We start from the raw sequence: 27996 nt of genomic DNA, 5'->3' as shown, positions 1-27996 counted from the left end.
ACACTACATCAGAACGCTTCCTGGAGTCCTCTCCACCAGACCAGTTAATCTTGCCAACTCACAGGCTGGACATGGGGGCTAGCCATCAGCAAACAGCCTCAACAGAGGCCACTCATTTCCAACCCTGGAGCCTGTGTGGGTCCCTTTTCACCTGCCAGTACCAGCTGTGACAGGCAGTGCTGCTGGTGTGATGCCAGGCACAGCCATGGTGGGAGACTGTAGAGGGAGGGGCTGCTAAGATGAGGTTCACTGGATAGCTTGTGTTCTTCTCCAGCCACCTAACCATCCCTAACACGGAGCCCTGCTCAAAACCCCCACCCACTCCTAGCCCTCCCCATAATTTTGATCAACCACATTTAACACTAATAAAACCTTATCTCTAATAAAACAAATGCTGACAGAAAGATGGATGTCAACAAGCAGCATAGAGCTGCCATGATTCTTGAGCCTGGCCAGGCTCACAGCATCTCAGGGTGGGCAGAAAGCAATGGGCGTTTGCAGCTTGTGGCAGGATGGGTGTTTTCTCATTTGCAGGGCCAAGGTGTTGCAGAGGGAAGCAACTTGCGTGTGTGCTCTGTTCTTCTTTCTCACTCCTCTTGGGTGCCTTCAGGGTATCACCGAGTGTACCAGGCTCCCCTTCAGGTTTGCTGGGTTGGCCTCGTGTCCCCATCTTGGTTCCCTTCGCCATCTTCCCGGAAGGAGGCTTCTGTCATAGGCTGTGTGGACTCCAGGCCACCCAGCAGAGATCTGGGCCTCTCCCTGTGATAGGCTAGGCCAGGTCTGGGTGGTCCTGGCTCATTCCCATGTCCCTCCATGGGACTTTCTCTTCTGCCCCCTTCCAGCTCTGCAGCTGCCTGTTCCTCTGTCAGTTTAATTACTTCCCTTCCCAGCCTGTTTACTTCTTCCTCGGAAGGTATGTGGGAAAATGAAGGATGATGAAAGCAAGTGCGTTGCTTCCCCAGGCTCACCTTTGCCAGGGAGCTGACAGCAGGCCTCAAGGTGGCATCCTCAGGTGCTGTCAGTGCTGCCACAGAACCAGAACTTTCATCTACTTCCTGCTGTGCAGCCTCCCCTGAAAACACAAGGAAGACAATGTCAAACCTCTGGCTGCAAGCCAGCCTCCCCACCTGCTCTCCTGCTCTCCAGCTGCAGACTGACGTGGTCCTACCCCCTCCATCCAGGGCCCAGGCAATGTCCCTGAGCATTGCTGCTCAAGGCTCGTGCTCTACCACTTCAGTCACAGCTCAAAGCTCTGGCTTTTTTAGTGGCTAATAGGAGATAAGAGTCTCAGGGACTCTTTCTCGTGGGGCTGGTTTTGAACTATGATCCTCAGATCTCAGCTTCCTGAGTAGCTAGACATGAGTTGCCAAGACTTAGCCAAAATCTGGTTTCTAAGAAGCCAGCATGCAAATGTTCCAATAAGAGCTCAGGGAAGAAGGAACGGCACCTTAAATAATTCATAAAACCACTCATAATTGTAATCTAAATCACACCAGGATTTACCTGATGAAACCAGCAAAAAAAAAAAAAAAACCACAATCAAAGGATTCACAAAGTGCAGTGCTGTTCATGGTGCAAGGAGACAGGACTGCATTCAAAGCATGAAGACAAGAGGACAGAGCAAGTCTTCTGGACAATATCCATAAAACCATATGGGTGATCCTTCTGTGGCAAATCTACCAATGCATAGCAGCTCAAATACTGCAAAATCTAATTTGTGCATGTTTGAGACCACACTGATAGGGTTGGAGGCACAGTTCAAGTAGGAGGGATCCAGTCAACAAGCCAACATGTCAAATACGAACTTCTTCTCTGGTTTCGAAAAACACCACCACCTTAATAGCAGGCACCTGGCTGTTACCCGTGTGCATCAACGGGAGATGAAGTATAGAACTGCACTCAGCAGGTTATAAAATTCTTTCCGGTAGTACAGGATGAGCGTCTCTTATCCAAAGTGCTTGCCACTAGAACTATCACAGGTATTCTTAGAGTTTGAAATCCTTGCATATACATAATGAGGTATCTTGGGATGGGACCCAAGTCTAAACATGAAAGTTAATTTGTTTCATCTGCATCTTGTACCCATAGCTGTAAGCAATTTTATACAATATCCTGTGTGCCTATGGTGGTCACATGTCAGGTGTGACATGGAATTTTCCAATACTTGCATCATGGAAGCAATGCAAAGATTTCAGGTTTGGGGGCACTGCAGATTGCAGACTGGAGATGCCCCAAGCCAGGTGCCTCTGGGGAGCAGAATGAGAAATGAGAGCAGGCAGCAAAAGCAAAGGAAACCTTTACATTCATTTCACCATTTTGTCAGACTGAAAACCCAAAGGTTAAGCACAAGTACTGTGAACAAATGAACAACAAATAAACAAGAAAGACCACAAATAAAAAAAGAAAAAAAAAGATTTGCCACTTCCAAGATTCTACCACCCATGTTTTTGTCTTTCGAGCCTCACAGTTATTCTCTGATTGTGTGTGTGTGTGTGTGTGTGTGTGTGTGTGTGTGTGTGTGTGTGTGTGTGATGTGCTGACGTGCACAAGCTGAGGCTCTAACTCAGCTTGGGTACTGTCCCTTAGTGTTTTTTGTTCAAGGCTAGTGCTCTACCACTTGAGCCACAGCTCCACTACTGGTTTTATGGTAGTTAGCTGGAGGTAAGGGTCTCATGAATTTGTCTGCCTCCATTTCTCAATCCTGACTTTTACCTTGGGACCTCCTATCTGTCCTGTGTCAACCTCCCACCCATCCCCTTTGTCCTGTGTCCCTCCACTCTGTCCCCTCCCCACTCTGAAGTCTGCATCAGCAGCTCCCATATTCTCTTGTGGTTCCCTCCTCCATACTAGGCGTCTCCTTCAGCCCTCTCATCTTTTCAAGCAACCTCTGCCTGTGGTTTCTGGGAGACACCTATACTCTTCTGTTTGTCCCCCCAATACTGTGAGCACGCTGTATTAGTTCCCTATGGAAGCTATAACAAATGACTGCCTACTCAGTGGCTTCAAACAAAACATATTGATTCTGCTAGAGTTCTAGAGCTCGGAAGTCCAGAATGGAAGCCTTCAAAGGCTGCATCTGCCTGAGGAATAGTGTAAGCTTGTCAACTGTCACTCACAGCCTTCTGTGACCCACCACCCATCTTCCTCTCTACTCCATGTCCCCAATCCTCTCCTTGTATCTTCCCCCTCCAACTTTATAAGCCCTTTATTGCACACACCTCTGCCCCAGTGCCTTTTCTTAGAACAGGACTCTATCATCTCCTTCTCTGTCCCAAAGCCAGACCTTGTGAGTCCATCTTACCTCCATTTTCCTCCACATAAGCCTATTTGACTAAATGTGTGACAAGTCCTGTCTCATGTCTGACTTCCCACAAGTCCATGACCAGACCTCCTTAGGAAATATTCATTTTTAGGGAATGGGGGTCAGTTGTGGGGCTTGAACTCTATCTTGGTCTGGGCACTGTTCCTGAGTTGTTCTTCAGCATGAGGCTAGAACTAACTCTACCATGTTGAGCCACAACACCACTTCCAGTTTCTGGTAGTTCATTGGAGAGGAGTCTCACAGACTCTGGCTTTCAACTGCGATCCTCAGATCTCAGCATCCTGAGTAGCTAGGATTACAGGTGTGACCCACCAATGCCTGGCAGAAATGTTAATTTTTATTTCCCCTCCAATTGTTATTTGTAATTACCTTTAATATAAAGCCTGTCCTGATTTATTTTTTAACCTTGCCAATGTTCTACAGTAGGGAATCAATATTTATTTAATGTATGCACGAATATCTGTGGTTAACACAAATCTTTAAACATCAGGCATTAATACATGAATGTACTCTCGTATTCATTTTTGGTGGTGTATGATGGCTACCCTAAAATTTCTTCAAATGGTACTTTCTGAAAACAAACAGAAAGTTTTGTACCTTGCATTAACATTTAGCTACATTAAAGGTAGCTCGGGGAAGCAATCATGTAAATTTCACATTAACAAATGAGCTTTTGTTGTTGGTCATGGGGGTTTGAACTCTGGGCCTAGTTACTGTCCCTCAACCTTGTTGTCCCAGGCTATTGTTCTACCACTTTGAACCACTGCTTTACTTCCAGTGTGGGGTGGTTGATTGGAGATAGGAGTCTCACAGACTTTCTTGCCCAGGCTGGCTTCAAATTGTGATCCTTAGATCTCAGACTCCTGAATAGCTAAAGAGCTAGGATCCAGGTGTGAGCGACCACTTCCTGGCTCCTAATGAATACTTTTACTCTGGAGGGCACATGAGAAACAGCGAGGGAAAGGGAACAAGTTTCCCAAAGAGTGACAAAGTTGATTCCAACAGAATAAATCATGGTATTGTCAGAAGCTAATTTTTTCCATGTGTAAAATGAATAAACTCCCTTTGGAAATTATTCTTTTTGAAATTACTTCTTCTAGGATACTTAATAGTATATTCTGGTGCCCCTGAAAAAAATAATTAACCTTATTCACCACATCTTCCCCCTAAGCCCTTTGCAGTAAGTTTGTAGAGTCAGCTCCACCTTCACCTTCATTTACGCTAGGGAGAGGCTTAAGTGATACTGGCATGTTTGCTCACTGGTATGTTTCCTTGTATAATTTCTTTAGATTATATTCAACTCATGTGCAGATGGATGAATCTTTTCCCTTAATGGAAAACCTATGACCGTGTACTAGGGAAGCTGTTGAATATATTTTGGTGGAGATGAGGGACGGTGTAAAATTAAACACAGTTACAGCCGGGCACCAGTGGCTCACAGCTGTGATCCTAGTTACTCAGGAGGCTGAGATCTGAGGATCACAGTTCAAAGCCAGGCTGGGGAAAGAAAGTCTATGAGACTCATATCTCTAATTAGCTAAGAGGTAGAGTGCTAGCCCTGAGCAAAAGAAATTTAGGAATAGCACTCAGGCTCTAAGTTCAAGCCTCAGGACTGGCAAATAAATAAACAACTACAACTCCATGGACACAATGAAGGATGAATGGACACAGGCTGCACTTGGCTCATGGAGTCTCATCTGGCATTTGCCTTCCTTGAGAAAGGCTAGGCGCATACTCAGAGTGTCTGCACCATGAAGATCCAGAGGCCAGGTTCTGAAGTGGGATTACAGGTCACAGCAGGACTGACTTATTCATTTTCCCCTTGTGTTTATTCAAAAGTTATCTCCAAAGTACTCTGGTAATTGTCAGGACACAGGCAGTTCTTCAGTGTGTCACAAGTCTGTGTCCATCACTGGAGTCTCTCAGTGCCAGTTACCTTCTCAGGGTAAAGCCATGAACTCAGCTGTTGGAGTGTCCTTTCTCCTTTAAGAACAGGCTCATAGCTTCGGCATGTCCACAATGGCAAGATTTCTGAACTAGCCAAACTAGGAAAATAGTATTGCAAATAATAGTAATTATTCTGTGGTGTTTTACCAAAGCCAATTAACAAGTACGTATTAGTTATAATGCACATTTCAAGAATGATGAGGCGACAGCTGATACAAATGCAACATGACACAAATAATGTGCAAAGAAAAAAGATGGGAAAAAACAACTATGTCACTTGGTAGAAGAGAATCATCAGATCCCTAGAAATGTGTCCCCCTCCTTGGCCCAAAAGGGATTTGCCTTCCTTTGTTAGCATCTCTCTGATGGGCTTTGTTCTCTTGCATGGGCCCCGCATTAACTAGGGCTGTGATGGGCTGACAGCAGCCCCATGAATGCTTTCTTGTTCCTCTAGCACTGGAAAGCTGGGTAGGAACAATGAGCGCTGATGATGGAGCCCTGGAAGCTATCATGTTGAATCAGAGCATCACTTCTAAGGCCCTTGTGAAAATCAAGCGCGGCTCCTACTCCATTCCAGTTCATCAGGTCCAAGCCCACCCGCATCTCAGCATGTCCAGAATAGACAGAAGGCTTTGGATCTCTACATGGACGCTGGATGCTCATGTGAGATGACCACCAGCTACAACGTGATAAACTCTAGTGTACCACAAACCAGTCTTGCAAACAGCCACAGATCCAGCATGAAATGCACCAGAATCAGGGGCTCTCTCCAGCAATTCCCTGTCAAGTACTTGGGGCACTTCCTGTGGAAATCTGAAATATATCCTGGCTCCTTCTCTTACCACACTATGCACTGTGACAAATGATTTGTACAAACTTCTAAACATAGTGGTAAAAATGAGCCAGGAGCCTGGGTGAGGCTGGATCAGGTGAGCAAAACTGCTTGTCTGACTCAATGACTCCTAAGAAGATACTATTGTTGAGGCTTTGAGGTTACTTGTTACACAGCAATAACTGACCAACAAAACTGACTGGTCTACGTTATGAAAGGCTGGATAATAATCAGGTAGGCTATGCTGACGTTTGTAACAGAAGAATGTTGAGAAGGACTTAGGATTCCTGAGAAGGGCAAAAATGAGATGCAGAAGCCTCTAGAACAATTATCCTAAACCACGGGATGAAGGTGGAAATAAAGCAAGGGAAATAGGAGGCAGAAAATCCAGGTGGGGAAAGAAGGTACGAACTAGGTTGGAGGTTGGGGGGCCCAGGTACAGGAAACCCAGATGGAGATGGGGAGGGGCGGCTGGCACTAATCCATGGCTACAGGGTCTCAAGCCTAAGTAACTGAGGTGGTGACAAGATGGGAGAAACAGGAAGAGTTGGTGATGTCATACATGAGAACATCATCAAAGGTTTGGTAGAATGTTCTAGGCTCTTAGAAATATGGGATTGGAGCTGTGATGGAACCTAGAGTGAGGCCATGAGGAGAAACTATTTTTATGAAACTGATGACTGAGGGTAGGCCTATGAGCAAGTGAGCTAGAAGAAAACATAGCTGTTCAAGGAAAGAACCTGACAGCCATCTGTGGATAGCAGGGGTTATCTACTAGTATTTCTTCAAACCCCAGCAACTTAGTACCCAGCTTAAGCTGTCCCAGGACAGTTCATTTAGAGGGTTCCAACAAATGGATTCTCATGGAATTTTCTACCAAATGTTAACCAAGACAGCCATCATCTGAAGGTTTGACAGAGGTGAAGAATCTGCTTCCAAGATAGCTAGTGAAGTCACTCGACATGGCAGCCATCTTTCTCCAAATAGCTGAGGGGTGAAGCACAAGGAACCGTCCAGACATCTTCTATGACCTAGCACCATTCCATCACTTCTCCAGTACTCAAGCATTAAGAATGACACAACATGGCAGAGGACAACACAAGGGTAGGGAATACAGAGGGGTAGGGGTTGTTGGCACTGTCTTGGAAGCTGGTTTCCACACTGATGGAGGAAGAAGACAAAACTTCAAAAGGCGGGAAGGAGAGCTTTTCCAGGTAAACAAGACTGCCACATGGGAAGAATGCTCATTCATATCTGTTCTCATCAGTCCCTAGATGGACCATTCTACTCAGAACCATGAGCCTGGTGAGATGCCCTTACCATTCTACCGGCTCATTCCCAAGCCCTCTTCCGGCAAGCCATGGACTAAGACTTCTATGAACTTACTTCACCATGTTGTGGGAGAAGAAACTGAATCGGAGTCACCAGCCCAAGTTCTCACAACGGCTTTAATACAGGGTTTGATTACATACTCAAACTGTCCAACTTCTGAGCCTTCCCTCTCAACTTTCTAGACTATGACGCCACTCTTTTGCTGAGCCATCCCAACAAGAACTCAGTGTAAGCAGTGAGAAGAAAAAGGGACCCGCCTCAATGGTATCATCGCTGCTGCAGAGGTGGGGACTTTTGCCTAGTGAGTCCTGCAGGGGAGTCACGGGTGAGGGAAGCCAGAGAAACTGAGGGGTGCTTACCCTCCCTGGCATCCATTGGCTTCTTCAAAGGCTGCTCAGTAAACTTCAGTAGTGGGGATCTTGATCTCTGGGTGTTCGAGTCACTGAACAGTATAGTGTCCTTACCCCCTGCCGTGGAAAGGAGGAAGCATGAACATGTTAAATCACTGGTACGGTTAGCTTATATTTCCTCCCACATAAGCAACTGTCTGTCTGGAGTAGGAGCCTTCTTCAGTGGAGGAAAGGCAGAGAGGAAGTGATCACAAGCTCTTTCTCTACTAGAAGGGTGGAGCAGTGAGATCCAGGGTCAACTGTCACTAAGAGTCTGCTCAGAAATGGCCATGCACAAAAACCACCACGGAAGGCAGCCTGCATGTCTGCCCCAAACAAGAACAATGACAATAGAAGTGGGCTCAGAAGTGTAGGCTTTGGGGCCTCACTCTCCTATGAGTGCTCTGGATAATGTCACTTGCTGAGTGACATTGGGCCTCATGTCTCTTACCTGTGAAATCAGGAAGAGTGACATATCTGTTTTAATTCTGTGTTGATGACCCTGGAATTGGAATTCACTTCGATTGAATAGTAACTCTCAGTCCTCCAAACCCTCCTGACTGCCTGTGTGATGGCCTCCAGTGCAGAGAGAGCACATGGGGGGTGGGGGAAGGTAAACAGAGCTTCACACTTCTAAGCTGGAAGTCATGGCGGCTCATATGGGAGAGACACACATATGGGGCCAGACACACAAACACAAAGCATGTGGACGTGGAGTGATGGCCACTCTGGGGGCAAAATATGGGGCCATATTTAATTCCTGAATAGGAGCCACTATTCCAAAAGTGAGCCCCTCGCTGCCTCAATCTAGCCTACTACACCCAAATCTTGCTGTTTTATTTTAAGTAAGATTCTCAAAAGCTGTTTGAAACCAACCCACAGAACCCAGAGTGGGTTCTAGGTTTTAGAATTCTTTAATGTCCCTCCATTTCAAGTCCAGCAGACCTGAAACAAGGCTGCATGAAGATGTCTTTTTTTTTTCTTTTTGAGAACCACACGATGTTTGGACATAATCCCCCTATGGGTCCCCCCAGATCCTTACTTCTCATGAGTAATACTGTCTCAACTTGCTGCCAAAGCCGTGTTAGCAGGTTTTACAGATTGTGAGCATGTAGTGAACACCTGGGGATGGTGGAGTGGCTGACTGAGGCATCCTGGGAGTCTGGCATTTGGTAAGTCTGCATGTTTGCAGCTGTCTCCAAGAACAGAGGCTGTCCCCATCAGCCACAGGCATGGCTTTCTCTGCCACCTGAGTCATCCCAGAGGCGTAGAACCTGGGACTCAGCTTCCATAAAGCATGGCTATTTTCACATGGAGAGAAAAAAAAGTCTAGATACCATCATAGCCCCATTTGGGATGGGTTTCCTAAAAAAGAGGGTTGATCTGTGGCTCAGGTGTTAGGAGAAGATGCTAAGAAGGAAGCTGGCACAACCAGGTCTCCTGTGGGCTGCAAGACACAGCTGGAAACATTTCGATGGGTTCATAGCAATTGAGATGCAGCGATCATGAAGCCAGAGCAGGAGCCCTTATCATGGTATCTTCAGTTTCTCTCCATCGAGGAAGTACAATCTGGCCTTAAGTCCAGATCACAACTGCACTCCTTGGCCCATCTTGGTCTGCCATGTGAACTGGGCTCTCTTTAGTCTTCCAGGGACTCGGGAAGAAAATGGACCAATCTCCCCATTGCCCCTCTACGTTAGTGGCCAAAGAATCAAAAACGTGTGAGGGATGAGAACTGGCTTCATGCCTCTGTCAGCCCTTCCTCTCTTGGGTGTGCCATGCCTTGTGGCCCTCTGCCCACCCCCCTATACACAAACAGGTTCACCCTTCCCTCCACAGAGGCTCCTCAGAAATGCAGTGTTAACTTCTGCAAAAGTCTGAGTACAAACAGCAAGAAAACAGTAGCCAGCTGCCACCATTTCCAAGCATTGTAAGGTTGTGGAAAGGATGAACTCAGACTGTTCTTGATTTGAAAGCAAATGTGCCAAGACCTGGCCATTCTTGCTAAATATTTGAAGGGTTCTCAGGCCCTTTTTCTTAGAGACAGTTCCTAGTTCTATTGATTCTCTATGAGTGCAGAGTGCATTGATGCTGACTATATGGAGCTCAAATCCACTGGCCTACTAGCAAGCTTTCACTTGGTTTCGTATGTCTAGTGGGGAGGGATGGCAATAAATGACAGTCAAGCTACCACTGAGGCAGAATGCCACACCGGCCTTCTGCAAGCTCTCCTACTTATGGCAGCAAAGTCCTCATCCCCTTCCCCAAATGTGCCAGCCACTCTCAAAGCCCACACCTTCCGGAAGGACCCTGGAATGCTTCCTACCATCCCGCCTCCCACATCTCATTTCTCATCTAGTGTGAAGCTGTCAGATGCAGAATCATCCAGCATCCCCAACTGGACTACAAGTCCATGGAGGGGGCGGAAGGCAAGACCAGCATCTCCCTGCACAGCATCGAATGCAAGCTGCCACTCAAGTGCTATCAACCCACTGACAGGCTGACTTGTTGGCGAAGACACCGATCCTTTTGAGGTATAGACAAGGTTGGCATTTCTCCATAACTCACTGAAACTCGGTGCCTACCAGTGTTGATTTGGTTCCTATTTGGAGAGAGGACAAAGAAGAATAGGAGGAGGAGAAGGAAGCAGAGGAGGAGGAGGAAGAGGAGGAAGAGGTGGTGGTGGTGGTGGAGGAAAAGGAGGAGGAGATGGAGGAGGAGGAGGAGGAGGAGGAGGGGGAGGGGGAGAAGGAAGGGAGAGAAGAAGAAGAGGAAGAAAAGAATGTCCTTTATCTTATCCCAGTATGCAGCAGGTTAAATGGAGATGTATAAAACCATCAGCAGATGGGCTGCACTACTGGGAGAGGCTCCTCATACCGACTTTCATGAGGGACTGAAGATATATAATACAATGCTTCATGGGTATATCCCTCATTTCAGCACAAGGCAAGGCTGTCACTATTACAAGCACTGTATTAGAGCCCCCCTCCCCCAAAGGTGTCTACTTGGAGACAGGCACTAGACAACCACAGCCATTGTATAGAACTTATTCCGGCAAGTCCCCCAAAGCCAATTTTACTCTCTAATTCTTGCTTTGAATTAATTAAGTTCTCTCTTCCAATTGGCTATTCTAGTCAGAAAAGTTCAAGGAAACACAGGAGACACATTTCCGCTTCTTTACATGCAGGAGAGATACAATGCACCACTAGTGTTAGTCACAAAAACAGATATTACAAAAAAGAACATACTCCCGAATCCTACAGAGACATTGTAGCTCAGGCCTGGAGGCAGAACAAGAGAAGGAAAGAAATAGCTGTTATTGCATGACAGCCACCTGGACCAAACACCAGAGATAGAAAAGTTTCAGCATTAGTTCACTCATTCAAACATTCATTGTTTTCTAGAAATCACAGAAATGAACCAGCAAAAATTTACTAAGGTATTTTTGAGAGGGGGAAAAAAACAATCACGGCAATCTGACTTTATAAATAAATGACAGATTTGCTCAAGCACGTGAACACTCAGTGCCAGGGAAGAGGCCTTCCCCGAAGATGGGGTTTGAATGGCATCCAAGGGTCCTAGCAAAATGAATCATCCAAACCTCCAGGATGCCACTTGCCACTAATTAGTTATGTTAGATCTTTTGACATCGAGTTCATTGCATCTCTGCTAAAAATTTCCATTTATGAAACACACTTTCAGGCAACCTAAGGCAACCATTCAGATTTATATTTAAGCAAATGTAATGTCGTCCACCTCCCTGGGGCAATTTTCTTCCCCCATCCATTACAAAGAAACAGCCCACTAGAATCAAGGGCAGAGGAGCCTGCTTTGCATGGAAAGGGTAAGCAACTAAAAATACATGAACCACGTTCCTTCCAGGGAGAGAGGAGGTGTTAGAAAATGATAAATATAAGTTTCTAAATAGTATAAAGACAATGGAGATTAGCTGATGGGTACCCCTGAAAACGGGTATTTTACAAGGAGAAATGGGATAAATTTAGCTAAAATGAAATCTCAAGAGTTGTCTGCAAAACACAAGTATAGAAATAAATCCTCAGGAACATTTTCAGCTCCATACAAATGGGGCAGGGAAGGCACTGAAGGTGGTTGTGAAATACATTTGGGTAAGAAAAATCATTGGTTTTTCATTTATATCGCCAGTGACTAAATCATTGTATGTATTTACATATGACTTAAGGACTAACAATTAAATTACACAAATTGTTGTAAGAGCTTAACAGTCATTTTTAGGACCAATGATTACATTGAACACATCTTTGTATATTCTTACATTTCTTTTAGAATTAATGATTTTAGGATTGATCTTTATAGGATACTCAGATTATAAATTAAAACAATTCCTTATATTTGCAAAGGTAAAACACCACACACACACACACACACACACACACACACACACACACCCTAAATTTCAGAATTTAGGTTAGCAAAACTTTAGCATCTCCCTAAAATTTGAATGTTGACTGTATTTTTCTAATTCTGTCTCTCTACCTGATGCCTTCTAAATTTAAAACACATCAATTTTCAGCAATGATCTCAAAATAAAAGAATAAAAGAATGTACAGAGATATGATAGAGACAGATATATAATATTGTGTACTGGTATTGGGACTTGAATTCAGGACCTGAGAGCTGTCTCTGAAGATTTCTCACTCAAGGTGGTACTTTACTACTTGAGTCCCAGCCCCACGGCTGGTTTCTTGGTGGTTAATTGGAGAGAAGAGTCTCATAGGCTTTCCTACTGAGCTGGCTTTAAACTACAATTCTCATATCTCAGCTTCCTGAGTAGCTAGGGTTATTGGCATGAGCCACCAGTACAGAACATAAAAGGATACTTTTTAAAAAAAGGATATAAAAGGGTATAAATCTTTTTTTATATTTGCCTGAGTACTTAAAAAAAAACAACAATTTAAAGCTAAACAAAAGAAAAGCCAGCTTCTAGGAATTTCAGCTTACCTGGAAGACTCCACAAACCAGAAACTTCCAAAGTTCTTAATTTTTTCTCCAGTTCAGCCACTCGATTTCCTAAAATTCTGGAAAAAAGAGGCATAGATGACAACAGATTAACCAGGCGTGTCAGTCTTCAAGGCTGAGGTTGCTACCAGGAAACTCAATGGTTAGTTCATGAAGATGAAAGATTTAAGATTTAACATCTACAGATATAGCATGCATGCATGTGTGTGTGCACGTATGTGTGCCTGTGTCTAAATAATATTGTGTGTGCATGTTTGCACACACGTGTGTGCGTGCATGCATGCATGCACATGCACACGCACACACACACACACACACACACACACACACACACACACACACACCATTCAATTGAATCTTCTTCCATAAGGGATTCCCTGGGAATCTAAACAATTATCTCACCATTGCCAAAAACATGAACTTCTATATGAGAATTAACCCTTACTAATGATAAGCAGTTTTGACTCCTTTTAAGTAGAATTACACCTTGATTCTTGGAAGATAGATTTTTTTGAAACAATCAAGCCCAGTAGACATGGGATATCACTTCTGAGCCAATAAAAAGAACAAGCCATGGCAAAGGAGGGGCACAGGGTAAACAAATGCAGCAATGGTACTCACTGCACAATCATGTTGTAATGGGTGGGGATAGGAGGAGGAAATTGGGAGAAAAGGAAGGAAGGTGTGACACTGTCCAAAAAAGAAACAAACTCTACCTGACTTATATAACTGAAACCCTCTCTACATCACCTTTATAATAAAAAATTAAATGAAAATGTTAAGACTCACTGGAGGTCTAACCCATATTTACATCCTTGTGATCTAGCATGGTGCTTGATACAAAAATATTTGGTGAAATAAACACTCTTCTCTTTCAGGATTTTTAATTATCTATGGGAAGACTAAAAAGGTATTTCAAAAGAGCTGTCAGTAATTTCCGAGTTAGCCTAGTAATTATATTGCTTTCTTCAATACCACTGAGCTCGCTGGGAAGCATGTTCTGGAATATACTCTCCACAAGATCATACCAGTTCACATGGAATCCAAACTTCATCTGCAGGGAGAGGTAACACCCAGGGGGCCTTCACTCCCCTCCTCCATTTTACAGAACTGAGGTAGAAAATAATGGTCATCATCTAAAAATCAACCACTGTCCTTGGACCTAGGAAATGAAGAGCCCAGTATTTATTTTAGGTAGGGGATTTTCTTGATGCTGCTATATTAAAGTAGGTGGAAATCACCTTAATAGCAAAGCTGCAATTCCCTTTGAGCAGGAAAAAAAAATCAGAACACCAGAGTTATTCTCCTACCTCTCTATATATTCCAGAGATAGTTACACACGCCCACGTGCATACAGAGGCATGAATATTTATGAACTACACATATATATGGCTTCAGATTCACCCTTATTTCACCTGAAATGACTTGCACCATTGTAATTAATACTCCCTCTTTGAATTCAGGGATAACTCTGGTGTTACTATATGTGGTTTTGCTCATGTGACTACTTCGAGCTTTCCCTTTTTAGTTTTCCTTAAGTCTTAAAGTTCTGCATGGTTTATTATTATGTCTTTTTTGAAAAATCAATTACCTTCCATTTCTACTCCATTTCTTGGGGCTATTTTGCTTTTGTACTCCTGACCCTGCCATACACCAGTCTTTCTTCTGGATTTCACTTGCAATATTTTGTCAGACCTGCTCCGTGTTGCTTTTTCACAGTGTTGGTTTTGAGATGCAATCAAAACAATGCATAAGCTTGATGCTGCTTCTTAGCTAGATCAGCTCATGGGTCTGTGGTTGCCTCTTGCCAACAAATGATAAAGTCCTAGGCTTATTTATACCAGAGATGCCTTCTGGACTGGGTGGAAAAACAGCTTCAGAGACCTTTGGCCACAAAGGTCGGAATTCCTACTGCAGATACATTTGGTTACACTGTTTCTAGTGTTTGGGGGTCAATAGCTGTTTTACCCAGAAATGGAATGAAATGACTTTGTTGGTATCTCCAGTAATCTACATCCAGGCACCCTGTGCAAGTTTGTCAGTGGTAGTCTTTCTCTTTTGTCTGCCACTCACCTGCATTAGCTGCAGAGGTAATAAAAGGACTGCCCAAAACTTGCAGTCATAGTAATGAGAAAAAAAAACCCAATAAGAACAGTACCATCATAAACGCAAAACAGCCGTCTAAGCTTTCCTGAGTCCTTATTCTAAGACATAATCAGAATACTCACCTAACGTGTACAATCTCATCTAATCTGACAAAAGCCCTGCAGTGCATAATATATTAGTATCTTCCTTTTATACTGTGGATGCTAGAGGACACAAAGTATATTTCAAAGCAATCTCATCCACCATACTCTATTCTTCTCATTAGGAATCAGATATAACTAAGGGGAAACACGCAAGGCTCAGTCATGAGTGAGTTTGGATTTGAGATGAGGTCTCCATTTGCCTCTGAGGGGTTTGCTACTAACTCACACCCCTGAAGGAACTTTCAAACAAACATGCTCACAGTCCTCCTCAAAACTGTTGGCATGGGAACATGGATGTAGCCAAAGATGACTTGTGAAAGTCAACCTTCTTTGAAGAGGATCTGGTCATGCTAGCACTGAAAGAACAGCACAGTAAATCTCATAAGGTAGCCTGGGAGAGTAGAGGCTGTCTGAGTGAGTCTTGCTGGCTAAAAGCACAGGGGATACAGTAAAGTAAGAACAGGACCCTCTCACTGGCCCTCACCAACAAGCAGCTCCTGACGTCCCACTGTGTGCTACAGGTTGCCGGACATGGTGAAGGGGAGACCCTCTCTGTTTCTTGGGGAGATGGATGCATGCGCTGAACACACAGTGCCATGGAAAGTCCAATCACCAAACTGCTTTCTGTCAACTGTTCAGTACCTGGTGTTACTGCTCTAAGCACTGGAATGGATGTCTCTGATCCTTTCCAAGCCCTGATTTTCATTGTTGTTGTTGAGGGAACCGAGGCCCGGAGAGGTCAATTCACTCATGCAGGGTTACACAGTCATAAAACAGAAAACACAAAAGCTATTTCAGTGGCAGCTTGGTGTGGAACTGAAGAGCCATATGGAGGACATTCGGGGATCCAGATGGCAGGCGAACGTGGGGCCACATTGACAGGGCTCAGGGTTCTGTGCATGGACAATGGACAGTCATTGAAGTATTTGAAGCAGGAAGAAGCATCTTAGAGCTTAAGAAAAGAGCTCGCTGTGTGGTGCTGAGAATGGATTAGGAGAATGAGAGGCAGAAAGACCCATGGGAAGGTTCGCCTAGGTGGGGTTGATGGGAGGAAGGAATGGGGGTGAGTGTGAGGAGGAGGGAAGGCAGGAAGCACCATGGAGCCAACCCATTTCCCAGCACTGTGTGTGGGGAGAAAGCAGAAGCCCAGCAAGCCAGACTACAGGAAGAAGAGCCAGGAGCAGTGAGGGGCCAGGAATTAGGGTCTCAGCATCCATTTCTGAACAGTGACCACATTGGCAGAAGGCCACTTAGAGGATATCCCTAGCCCTTGACAGAGATGTTTCAGGATGGCCTGTGGCAGGGATGGTAGCCAGAATCCAGGTGATAGATGTGACAGGATCAAGAGAGAGATGACTGGGAAAACGGGCACTGGTAGCTCACACCTAGAATCCTAGCGATTCAGGAGGATGAGATCTGAGGATCATGATTCAAAGGTAATCCAGGGTAGGAAAATCTGTGAGAATGTCATCTCCTATTGGACACCCAAAAAGCCAGAAGTAAAAGCGTGGCTCAAGTGGTAGAGCACGAGCCTCCAGTACAAAAGATGAGGGATAGTGCCCAGGCCTGAGTTCAAACCCCAGGATGGGCATAACCAAACAAACAAATAAAGCAAGCAAGCTGACTGTGAGGAAGGGGACATCACCCCCACATACCCCAAAAAGGAGAGGAGTGGGGCACAAAAAAGGGCAGGTCTGAGGCACAAAGTTGGAAGTGGAGGTTCTTGCTTTTGTATTTTCTTTTTTTTGTAGGATAGGGAGTTTTTACACTGTTATGACTGTTCCCTGGGAATCCTGCAGGAAGAGACAGCCCCCACTTCCTGAGAAGTTGCTGCTGCTCAAGCCCCAGCTGGTTTCATTTTGCAAGGGGGTTGCAAACTTCCATCAATAAATTACCCTTGGCATCTGGGAGAGTGCCAGCCTCCTTTGCTGCGAGTGCCTTCTTCCACATACATCTTCATCTCTGTGTTGTCTCCCCGCTCCCCACTTTGCCCCTGCACTCCATCTTCTCCTTTTGCTATCTGGCTTTTCCAATACCTCAGTCCTATTCCCCAGGTGTCCCTGTTTTGGCTGGCCTCCCCACCCCCAATTCGCTGCCTCCTCCTTTTCCAGCTTGAAGGCTAGTATTTCAGCCTCTGCTCAGTTCTGCATTTTCATTCTAGTTCTGGCTATGTATCTTGTGAACAGGAATACCTACTTCATTTGCAGAACTCAGTGTAACATGAAAACCAGGAATGCCTCTAGTAAAACACACAAACGAAATACTTATTATAAGTTTCACAGAGCGAGCAGGAGAGCAAGTGCCAGGCTCTTCTCTGCACTGGTGTGGTCCTTCTGTGAGTCCAAGGTATTTCCCAAAGGGCCTTGGTGGAAACAGTCTCCAAGTTTCTATGCTAATGACATTTGCAGGTGAGGCCTCTGGGAAGTGATGGGGTGAAGCCATGAGGGCAGGGTCCTCATGGCGGCACCAGAGGCTTTATAAGAAAGGCCTTCAAGGGAACATATTTTCTGTGTCTCAAGCACCTGGTATCCTGTACCATGTCACAATGCCAGCAGTAAAGTCCACGGATGCTGAAAAAACAAATGTCTTTCAGTTGGGCATCTATGTCTCATAACCAGCTACCCAAGAAGCTGAGATCTGGAGGATCGTGATTTGAAGCCAGCCCAGGCAGAAAGGTCTATGAGATTCCATCTCCACAAGGTTAGGCTGGAGGCATGGCTCTCATGGCAAATCTGAATGCAAACTCCCATACTACCACCTCCACAAAAAAAAATGAAGGAAGCCAAACCCAAATATAGGTTGCATGCTTTCTCTCATCTGATGTAACTAGAATGTGCCTAAAAAACCTACAAGAAAACACACTGGATGGGAGGAGACTAAAACCATAAAGACATAAAACCACATTTGGACACCATAAATTAAACAGGACTCTAGACATATATAGTGAGAACAACGGAGGATATTCTTAAGAGAGGATCACAAAGGTTTAATAGCTATGTGCGAATGATCATATAAAATGATATTTATCAAAATGAACTCCGAGAAATGGAAATGTCTTCTTGGCACAAATTTTTTTAAAATAAATTAGAGGCTGAGAGCGTGGCCTAGTGGTAGAGTGCTTGCCTAGCATGCATGAAGCCCTGGGTTTGATTCCTCAGTGCCTTATACACAGAAAAAGCTGGAAGTGGTGCTGTGACTCAAGTGGTAGAGCGCTAGCCTTGAGAAAGCCCAAGGACAGTCCCCAGTCCCTTAGTCCCAGGACTGACTGGCAAAAAAAAAAATTACAAATTACCCAGTGTTGGGTAATCAATTATAGCAATAAAAAACTGACTAGGGTATGAAGAAGTATTTATGGCTTTAATTTACTGCTCTTATTCACCATTCTGTGAACACTTTCAATTTTCCTCCCTTAAAGCCTCTGTAAGCTCACTTACTTTTGTACAATCCACTCTATACAAAGAATGGTCGGTTCTATGTATCATTCCTGTTCATCATCTTTTGTTCATCTGGGAGCCGGGCAGGAGATTCTTTTAGTCTCAGCTGCTGTAGAAATTGGCACAGGGTGGCTCCTGGTAGCAAGAGCTATGAGGACTGGTTAGCACAGAGCCAGCCCCAGCCCTGGCTTGGGACCTGAAAGATTATTGGACGTTGCAACTGTACTACAGAAATCACCAGGAAACATGTCCTATCCACGCCACAGTTCCAGGACTCATCTGGCAATCCATGACCAGTGTGCTGACCTCAGAGTGTGGCTGCGAGCTGATGCAGTATGCTTCTTTCTAGGTTGGAGGGATGTTACCTGCTTCCCACAGGGCTCTGCCTGGCTTCATCAGGCTTCATCCAGCTACCATCAAATTCTGGAAGCCTCTCCCCACCTTCCCCCAACTCCCCCACAAAACACAGGTTCAGCTACCTACTTGTTGGTTTGCCTCTGGTGCTGAATGACCATGTTTTTCTCATGGATTGTTTCCAACAGGGCAGTGGCCAGGGACTTCAGGTCTGAGATGGACTGGGGGGTAGCTGGGAGGCTGCAGCCGTGGTCCTCGGACAGCAGGTCCTGGACTAGAAAACAGTGTTAAGAAACTCAGGATTTCACAAACGCAACCACTCACAACAGAGTCAAGTGAGGACTCACTTGAAAACTGACTTGAAGAAAAAACATGTTAAACAAATTATGCCGTATGTAATATCAAGACATGGCAAAGAATTACATGGCTGCTGGGAATGTCTGAGGCTTGTTATTCTACAACTTGTCAATCAGACTCATGGTCACGTTCAAAGTAAAGCCAAACACTAGACGCAGGTGGGAGCAAGACAGGACTGAGAACCACAGGAAAAGCAGCCTTGGATGGGCCTCTGAGGACCAGTCATTTATGGATAGCTCTGATTGGAAATTCTTTTTGTGTCTACTTAAAAATTATTTCAGATTCCTTTCTGCTTCTACCTGTATAAAAGGAATTTCTACATATGTATGATTCACCTCGCACACAGTAGGACATCTTCTTTATTCCAAATATCAAACTTTGTATGGTATGATGGAGATTTCATTAGCTTCTTTAGCAATACAACACCATTGGTGAATAAAACTGCCTGCTAATATTTCTATGACTTATGTGTGAGCCGGCTTAAACTCAGCCCCCATAAATTGCTTAGCTAGGCTCAAGATAGCTTAAACAGGGCAGCACCTTCCTGTAACCCCAGCTACTCAAGGCAGAGGTCAGGAGGATCACAAAGCAAGGCCAGTCCAGACAACAAAGTTAGCAAGACTCTTTCTCAATCAATATACCAAATACCAACTATGTGTATTTATACTCCTATTTACAAGGGATGAGGGGTAATAAAGAAGAGACTAGAGATCCAAGATCAATTTGCACAAAAACTACAAGACTCTTAACAAAAAAAAGTCTGTGGGTATGGCTCAAGGGTAGAGCACTGGCCTAGCAAGCATAAACTCAAGCTCAATGGGGCTGTTCATTCTGACTGCAGTGGCCAGGAGAAGGAGAGCTCAAGAAGATGGAAACTACATCTTGGGGATACTCAACAGGGCCAGGAAAGGGGGAACAGTCATAAAAAGAAAGCATAAGTTGAGCTCAGGTCCAAAGTCCTGGCTAATCAGGTGACTGAGATCTGAGGATCACAGTTCAAAGCCAGCCACAGCAAGAGAGTCAATGAGACTCTTATCTCCAATAAACTTCCTAAAAGCTGAAAATGGATCTGTGGCTCAAGTGGTAGAGTGCTAGACTTGAGCCAAAGGATACTCAGGGACAACACTCAGGACCCGAGTTCAAAATCATTTACACACAGTTAAGTCGCTCTTATCCATCCACAACACAGGCCAGGTCAACAGGCGGAAATCTCTTCTATCTACTGTCCTCACTACTCTACGTTCATTTGGGTATCCTTTTCTCTGAGTTGTCTATTCCTAGAAAGAGCAGGAAAGCCCATATATAATACAAAGTAATATACAGAAAAGTAAGAATCATGCACTGTCTTTCTTTGAATATCATTTTATATGATAATTACAGACATTCATAATACCCTTTCTTTATAAATGGATGAGAGCTGGGTGCCAGTGGCTCATGCCTGTAATCCTAGCTACTGAGATCTGAGGAAAATGGGTCCAAGCCAGCCAAGGAAAGAAACATCCTATGAGACTCTTCTCTTCATTTGACCAATCAGAAAACCCAAAGTGATGCTGTGGCTCAATTGGTAGAGCAGTAGCCTTGAGCACAAAGAGGCTCAGGGACAGCGCCAGGCCCTGAGTTCATGTCCTACAACCACAATTTTTTTTAATTGATAAATTAATTGAAGCAAGCTTTTCTTTTTACTTGACCTTATTCCATATCATCAATATCCCTTTTTGGCCATGAGTCACCAGCATCCAGCAAGAATCCTCACCCTCTAGTCTGGCATTTTTCTGGTTAATTGGAGATGAAGTTTCACAGACTTTTCTGCCCAGCCTGATTTTGAACTTCTATCATCTATATCTCAACCTCCTCTAGAATTATAGGTATGAACAACTGGTGCCCGGTTTGCAGTTTTCTTTTCAGGAACAATTCAAAGATGCTCTTTTGTAGTTGATTGGGGGAGGTAGGGAGTGGGGGCATGGAAGGGGCATGGAGAAGTCACATGGAGGGAAAAAATGTGGTTATTAGGTACACTGGAGACTCAGCACTTTTTAAAAAAAAATTCACTCTAGCTCTGATTAAGATTGTCACATAATAGCCACTGGTCTGCGCGGTCAACAACCAAAAAAGTGGGCCAGCTGAGCACATGGAAAGAGAGGCTTCTGCTCAGAACTGACTTCTGCATATTAATGTCAGACGCAAGCTCTCTGCTATTTATTCCCTCAGACTGTTCCTGGAAGATCATTATTTTTCATCGGCATCGACAAGGAGAAGGAACAAAATTGCAATCAATAGAAGCTTCTTTGAGAAAGGCGCAGCTCGATGGGGCTGTTCATTCTGACCGCAGTGGCCAGGAAAAGGAGAGCTCAAGGAGACTGAAACACATCTTGGGGATACTCAACAGGGCCAGGAAAGGAGAAACAATCTTACAAAGCATGATTTGGGCTCAGATGCATGCCCATAGTCCTGGCTACTCAGGTGACTGAGATCTGAGGATCACAATTCAAAGGCAGCCAAAGCAAGAGAGTCGGTGAGGCTCTTATCTCCAATAAATTTCCTAAAAGCTGAAAATGGATTTGTGGCTCAAGTGGTAAAGTGCTAGACTTGAGCCAAAGGATACTCAGGGACAACGACCAGGACGAGAGCTCAAGATGAGGAGAGAGGGGTGGGGAGTTTGGCGTAGTGGTAAGAGTGCTTGCTTAGCATTCATGAAGACCCAGGTTCAATTCTTCGGTACCACAAACATAGAAAAAAAAACTGGAAGTGGTACTGTAGCTCAAATGGCAACCTTGAGTAAAGCCCAAGGACTGTGCTCAGGCCCTGAGTTCAAGCGCCACGACTAGCAAAAAAATACAAGATAAGGAGAGAAAGAGAAAGAGAGAAGGGAGGAGAAAAGGGGAAGGGAGTGAGGGAGAGAGGGAGGGAGGGAGGGAGAGGGGGGGAAGCATAGGGCATCTGGCTATTCTGGGGCTAGTCACTGATGTGACTGGGGCTAGTAGATTTAATGCAGTAGTTTTTCTGTTTTCATTGGTCGTGGGCTTGAACTCAAGGCCTGGGGCTGTCCCTGAGCTCTTTTTTTTTTTTTTTTTTCCCCTGAGCTCTTTTAACTCAAGGCTAGCACTCTACCACTTTGAGTCACAGCACCACTTCTGGCTATTTTTCTGGTGGTTAAGTGGAGATAAGAGTCTCATGGACTTTCCTGCCAGGCTGGCTTCATACCTCAATCCTCAGATCTCAGCCTCCAGAGAAGCGAGGGCTCCAGGTGTGAATCACCAGCATTTGGCATGCAGTGGTTCCTAAATCAGGGTTCCCAAACAAGCAACAGCTCTGATTAGAACCCTGTAGAATCTCAGTCTTCCTGACCCACATCTCTGGTTGATCTGGGTACTCTGTGCTGTTACCTCCCAGGCAAGTCTCATGTAGCTACAAATTTCAGCTTGTCTTGCTTCCCAACCCTCAATCTCCACAGTAGATGTGACACAGACTGTGGTTCTAGATGCTTCCTTACTGACCAGAGGGTCCCACTAAAAGACAAGCTCCTACCTTGCTTTGCCGACAGGACTCCAGTTAGAGCACTGCTGTTAGACTTGCCTTGACTCTTGGAGTTCTTCCGTCTCTCCAGAGCACTCTTCAGCAGCATTAGGGGAAAATATTATTATTTGAAATATTATTGATATTATTGATTCAAAATATTATTTGAAATTGGATAGGGAACGGGGGAAAACAAGATGAGGGGTAGGGGTGGGGAAGAGGGAAATGGGGACCAAGACATGTGAAAGGGTATCAATGTATGGGAATTAATGCACCATCTATCTGGCAAATATCATGTAACCCTTCTATTAATTACAATAAAAATATATGAAAAAAGAAACTGTCGGAAAAGCTAATGAAGGAATATATATATGTATATATACATATATGCACATATATGTACACATATATATACATATATATGTATATATAACACACACATATATATGGGATCTCTCTCCTTTCTACACAGAAGACCAAATGCTGGCCTAAGATGTAGACTTCTCAATCCTTAAGAGTTTTATTGATCCAGTAACAAGTTTTGTCTTTTTTCTTTTCTTTTTTTTTTTTTGCCAGTCCTGGGCTTGAGCTCAGGGCCTGGGCACTGTCCTTGGACTTTCTCAAGGCTAGAGCTCTACCACTTGAGCCTCAGCACCACTTCCGGCTTTTTTCTATGTATGTGGTACCGAGGAATCGAACCCGGGTCTTCGTGCATGCTAGGCAAGCACTTTAACCACTAGGCCAAACTCCCCGCCCTGTTTTGTCTTTTTTTAAAGTTGTTGCATGGCAGGATGACTACACAGTTTTCTGGATTCAAAGGTACTCAGTGCATATACTTAAAACCAAATGTGAAGCAAGAATGTCATCTGATGTGTGAAGCCACTAGTTAAGGAAATCACTTTGGAACAGATATATGACAGAGAATAGGTTTTAGAAGGGTTTGGTACCTAGATTGGAAAGACAGCCAAGCTCGATTGGTGATGTCTGCCTTGGATACATGACGAAGGAAATGCATATATGATGCTACATGTCATTCTCAGAGCAGACACTTTGATGTGTAGTAAAGAGCTACTGCCTGGCACTGAGAATGGACTAAGTATTAAATGAGTGTATCCATACTTAAAGAAAATAATGTACTGAGTAGTTTGACCACATATATATAGACATAGATGATAAATATAAATGGATAAGTAGGTAGGTAGGTAGATGGATGGATAGATAGATAGACGGACAGATAGATATGGATATAAACTGAAGTATGATCACAATAGAACAGTGCAGCTGGAGATGTCTGAGGACAAAAGCTAAAGTCAACCACCAGGAAGGAGAGTCAGCAATCTCGAGCATCTAGATGGCTGCAAAACTTCACCCTCAGGAAGAGAAATCAATCTATTTTCAAAGCAGAGAAACCCAGGAGACTTTTCTAATTATAACACTTACAAATAACATCTGTAGAAATAGATATTCTCAAACTAATGGGGCTAGAATTAGACTAACCATCAGTGGGGAGAATTTAAGCATTCTGTCCTCCCTGAGCAATGTGAACATTAGCGTCTGGATTGTGATTTCCCCATCTCTGCTTCTTCAGCCTTCCCAAATCATTTTCTCATGGAGGACTATGACACAAATAGCATCTGACTACTGCGCAGTTTATAGAGAAAATGGACAGGAGTCCTGACTTCAGAGGGACTGCAGCTGTAAGGTCCAAATATGAAACTCTCGATCTCCAGGTGCCTTGTCTTTTATGACAGCCACAGAAAGGGGATCTGGAAAACCATGGTCTCATGTCTCTGTTGTTTGGGGTTAATTGTTCCTGGTTACAATGTTTAAGTCTCCTTGGGGCCTCAGTCAAGAGAGGGCAGGCAAACATTGAAGTATCTTTGGCATACAATAGAGAATTAAAATAGGATGCCGTCATGGTGGCCAGTGGTGAATCATGGGCATCATCGTGATTTCATTACCTTGTACTTGGCGATGTTGGATTTCAGAAGGGTCACCTCTTCATGGAGTTGTTTTAATCTCTCTTGCAGGTATCTGGAAAAGAATATAAACAATCAGGATGGGATTGGTGGCAATTTTTTTAAACAACACTAAATTATAAGAGGAAAAATGAAAACCACTGTCCAGGGAAGTCAACGTTTCTATATAACATCTTCCTTCTTATTTTAGAGAGGAGAAGGACAAGGAAGAGGATGCGGAGGAGGAAGAGGAGGGGGGAGTAAGGGAAAAGGAGAAGGAAAATGTTCACCTGTGTAGTCTTCTCTTAAATGCATATGATCAAGGTCAAGCATGCCCAAATCACAGACACTTCACTTTACAACCACCCTCTCAGAGGTTAGCAACACTGGGATAGCAACACTGTCTTCACATAATTCTCATTAACATGGCTCCTTGGGGAAGCAGAGCAGGAAGACACAATACCAGGCAAAACATCAAGTCAGACACATACACAATGCTGAAACCTGCCTGGGGGGAAAAGACACAGCTAAGGGAATTTCTCAATTTATTTTCTTCTTTGCCCTTTCCTAGATAATAACAAGCAGCTCTCACTGGCTCCTTACCCTTCTGGTCCATCCAGGGAGGGTATGGGGACAGGAAAGAGGGATATGTGCACAGATCTGTCACTCTCGCCTTGCTTTTACAACTGGTACATGACAATGGCACCATCTAGGGTCATGACTTTCTCCTCACTCAGAAGACAACTTTCTCCAATGCACACAAGATGCACCTCCACCTAGGACAGCCTGGCTTCCCCAGCACGGGGCACCACCACCCACCTGTTCTCCATACACAGGGCATCCACATCAATGATGCGGTTCTCATGGCCACCCAGGATATGGTTGAGCTCCTGGTTCAGCCTCTCCACTTTGTCCTGGTAGGAAGCCCGCTCTTCCTTGACGTCCTGGAGTTCGTCCACCGATGCTTGCAGATCATGCTCCAGAGACTCGATCTGAAACCCAACAAGGACTCTCACCCAGACAGGTTTCCCACCTGGCCTTCTTGCCAGAGACAGCGCTTTCTATCGGCTGGCTGACTACAAGAGAAGACTGTGGATGCCACTGGCTTGCTAGAAACCCGCCTGCATGATGCACTGCATAAAAGTGGGACATTAGGGGCTACCTTCAAAATCTGGGACAGGAGAGGCACAGACACCCAGGAAGGATCCCCAAGGGCCCCCGCCCCCACCCCCACATACCTAGCTCACCCTCAGGCCATAGGCCTGAGGCCTCCCAAGCACACTTTCCCAGCCCACTCTATTCTGAACTTCACAACCAATTAATAAGAGGAGGAGCACAAAACCTGGTCTTCTGGGCTTGCTCCTAACTAGGGCTCGACCCACTGTGAATCTGCCTAAAAAGCATCACTCAGCATTTTAACGGAAACTTGCAAATTAAGGCCAACTTGACACATTTCCTTCCCTCCCTGTCTACCCTGTGACAGGACAGGTTTCTTGTGCTTAGAACAATGGAAAAAAAGCCAGATAACCAGGGGGAGTCAGCTTGCAAACCAGGCATAGAACTAGGGAAGTGAGGCCCTGGTATCCTCTACCTGCTCACATACTCAGGAATGGGCACATAGCCACTCCCTGTAGTCCAGTCCTGCCATGCGAATGTAATCATACCCCCATAGTTGTGTGTGTGCGTGCGCATGCGCATGCATGCTGGTACTGTGGCTTGCACCCAGGACTTCATATCCTTGCTCAGCTTTTTCCCCTTAAAGGCCTCTTGAGCCATACCTCTACTTCTGGCTTTCTGTTGCTTAAGGTGAGATAAGTCTGCCTGGGTTGGTTTCAAACTGAGATTCTCAGATCTCAGCCACCTGAGAAGCTAGAGTCACAGGTGTGAGCCACTGGAGTCCAGCCTGCTCCCGAACGCTTCCCAGACACCATCAATCACCTGTTCCTTGGCTCGCTCGAGCTGTTGAACCAAGTCCTCCCGCTCATGGGCCGCAAAGTGCCGCACGCCAATCTCCTCATCTCCCAGCCTCTGCTTGGCAATTGTCATTCTCAGCAGCTGCATTTCCATTCGTAGAACAAGGACGGAGAGAAAGGAGAGGGGGAGGAGGGAGGAAACGAATGAATACATCTAAATAAAACACAAGGACACTAGACAGAAACTTCTAGACCTTCTAGTCCTTCAAGAATTACTGGAGGAAGGCACAAGGCAAGCTGCTTGCCAATATTATAACATTTTAAGAGCATGAAAAGTCTCTATTACAATGTATTCCCTTGCACATATATTCGTGTGCACAAACACTGTATAAAGCTGGCGAGAATCCATATTTGATGCTGGAATGCCGACGTAATGTGGATCACACAGTTATCATTTATTAGGAGAATATTGAAAATTACCTCCTTTAAAACATACAGGGACTTATTGATAGCTTATAGTATAAATATCTTTACGTGCCATGGGATATGAAGACTTGTTGATCTAAATGTAACTTCAGGCCTGTTGATCACTCTCCTCTACCCAGCTTCTCCTCCCACCCTCTGGGTCTCTGAGAAATATTTATTTCCTTCTCTCCTTTTAGAATTTTTTAAACATCCCTCTGTGAGTAAGGTCCTGCACAACAATGCCAGGTTTATTTTGTTTAACTTTGCTTAAGTCATATACATTGTCGCAAATGACAGGATTTCATCCTTTTAAAAAAAAAGCCAGTCTTCCATTGTGAATGCATACTACATCTGCTTTTATGTGCCAATCCTGGGGTTCAATTTAGCACCCCCCTCACCTTTGCTTGCCTTTTTTGCTCATGGCTGGCACTGCACTCTACCACTTCAGTCATGCCTCTAGTATGACATTTCACTGCTTAATGGGAGATGGGAGTCTTATAGACTGCAATCCTTCATGTCTCAGCATCCTGAGTAGCTAGAATTACAGGTATGAATCACTAGTGCCAGTATCCCACATCTTCTTTATCCATTCATCTGTGGATGGAGATTTTACTGGTACCACATCTCGTGTACTGTGAACAATGTATCAGTGGACATGGATACATAATTATGTATATAGATACATAATTACATATTAAATATATTGATTATAATTATTTAATAGATAACAATATATTAAGTATGTGTCATATTAATATATTAATTTCAATATATAATTCTATATTGATTTATAAAATATCATATGCATATTATATATGTTCTATATATTATATCAATATAATATCTAAATGTGTGATTAATATATAATACATGGACACTATTATAAATCATATATATGACATATATATATATAATAAGGAGACTTAAAACAGA

General features: G+C 44.3%; 1 protein-coding gene across 4 annotated transcripts in view; it reads right to left on the bottom strand.

Annotated features, from left to right (window-relative positions):
* Positions 1-491: 491 nt before the first annotated feature.
* The window catches only part of Ccdc149 (coiled-coil domain containing 149), a 68718-nt gene continuing 41213 nt past the window's right edge, over positions 492-27996 (bottom strand). For 2 of the 4 annotated variants that reach the window (XM_090343758.1, XM_090343760.1), the window contains 9 exons: positions 26624-26740; positions 25505-25677; positions 24689-24761; positions 22740-22824; positions 18987-19131; positions 12803-12879; positions 11071-11103; positions 7793-7900; positions 492-1072 (listed from right to left, as the gene is read on the bottom strand). In XM_090343758.1, the coding sequence (XP_090199884.1) occupies positions 639-1072; positions 7793-7900; positions 11071-11103; positions 12803-12879; positions 18987-19131; positions 22740-22824; positions 24689-24761; positions 25505-25677; positions 26624-26740 (1245 nt within the window). In that variant the 3' untranslated portion in view covers positions 492-638. The remainder of the gene's footprint in view (positions 1073-7792; positions 7901-11070; positions 11104-12802; positions 12880-18986; positions 19132-22739; positions 22825-24688; positions 24762-25504; positions 25678-26623; positions 26741-27996) is intronic. The other 2 variants (XM_090343759.1, XM_090343761.1) reach the window with 1 other exon arrangement.

Source organism: Megascapheus bottae, chromosome 13, assembly GCF_031878675.1.
Source record: "Megascapheus bottae isolate mThoBot1 chromosome 13, mThoBot2.hap1, whole genome shotgun sequence".
Classification (NCBI taxonomy): domain Eukaryota; kingdom Metazoa; phylum Chordata; class Mammalia; order Rodentia; family Geomyidae; genus Megascapheus; species Megascapheus bottae.
This window is presented reverse-complemented; position numbering and strand designations above follow the sequence as displayed.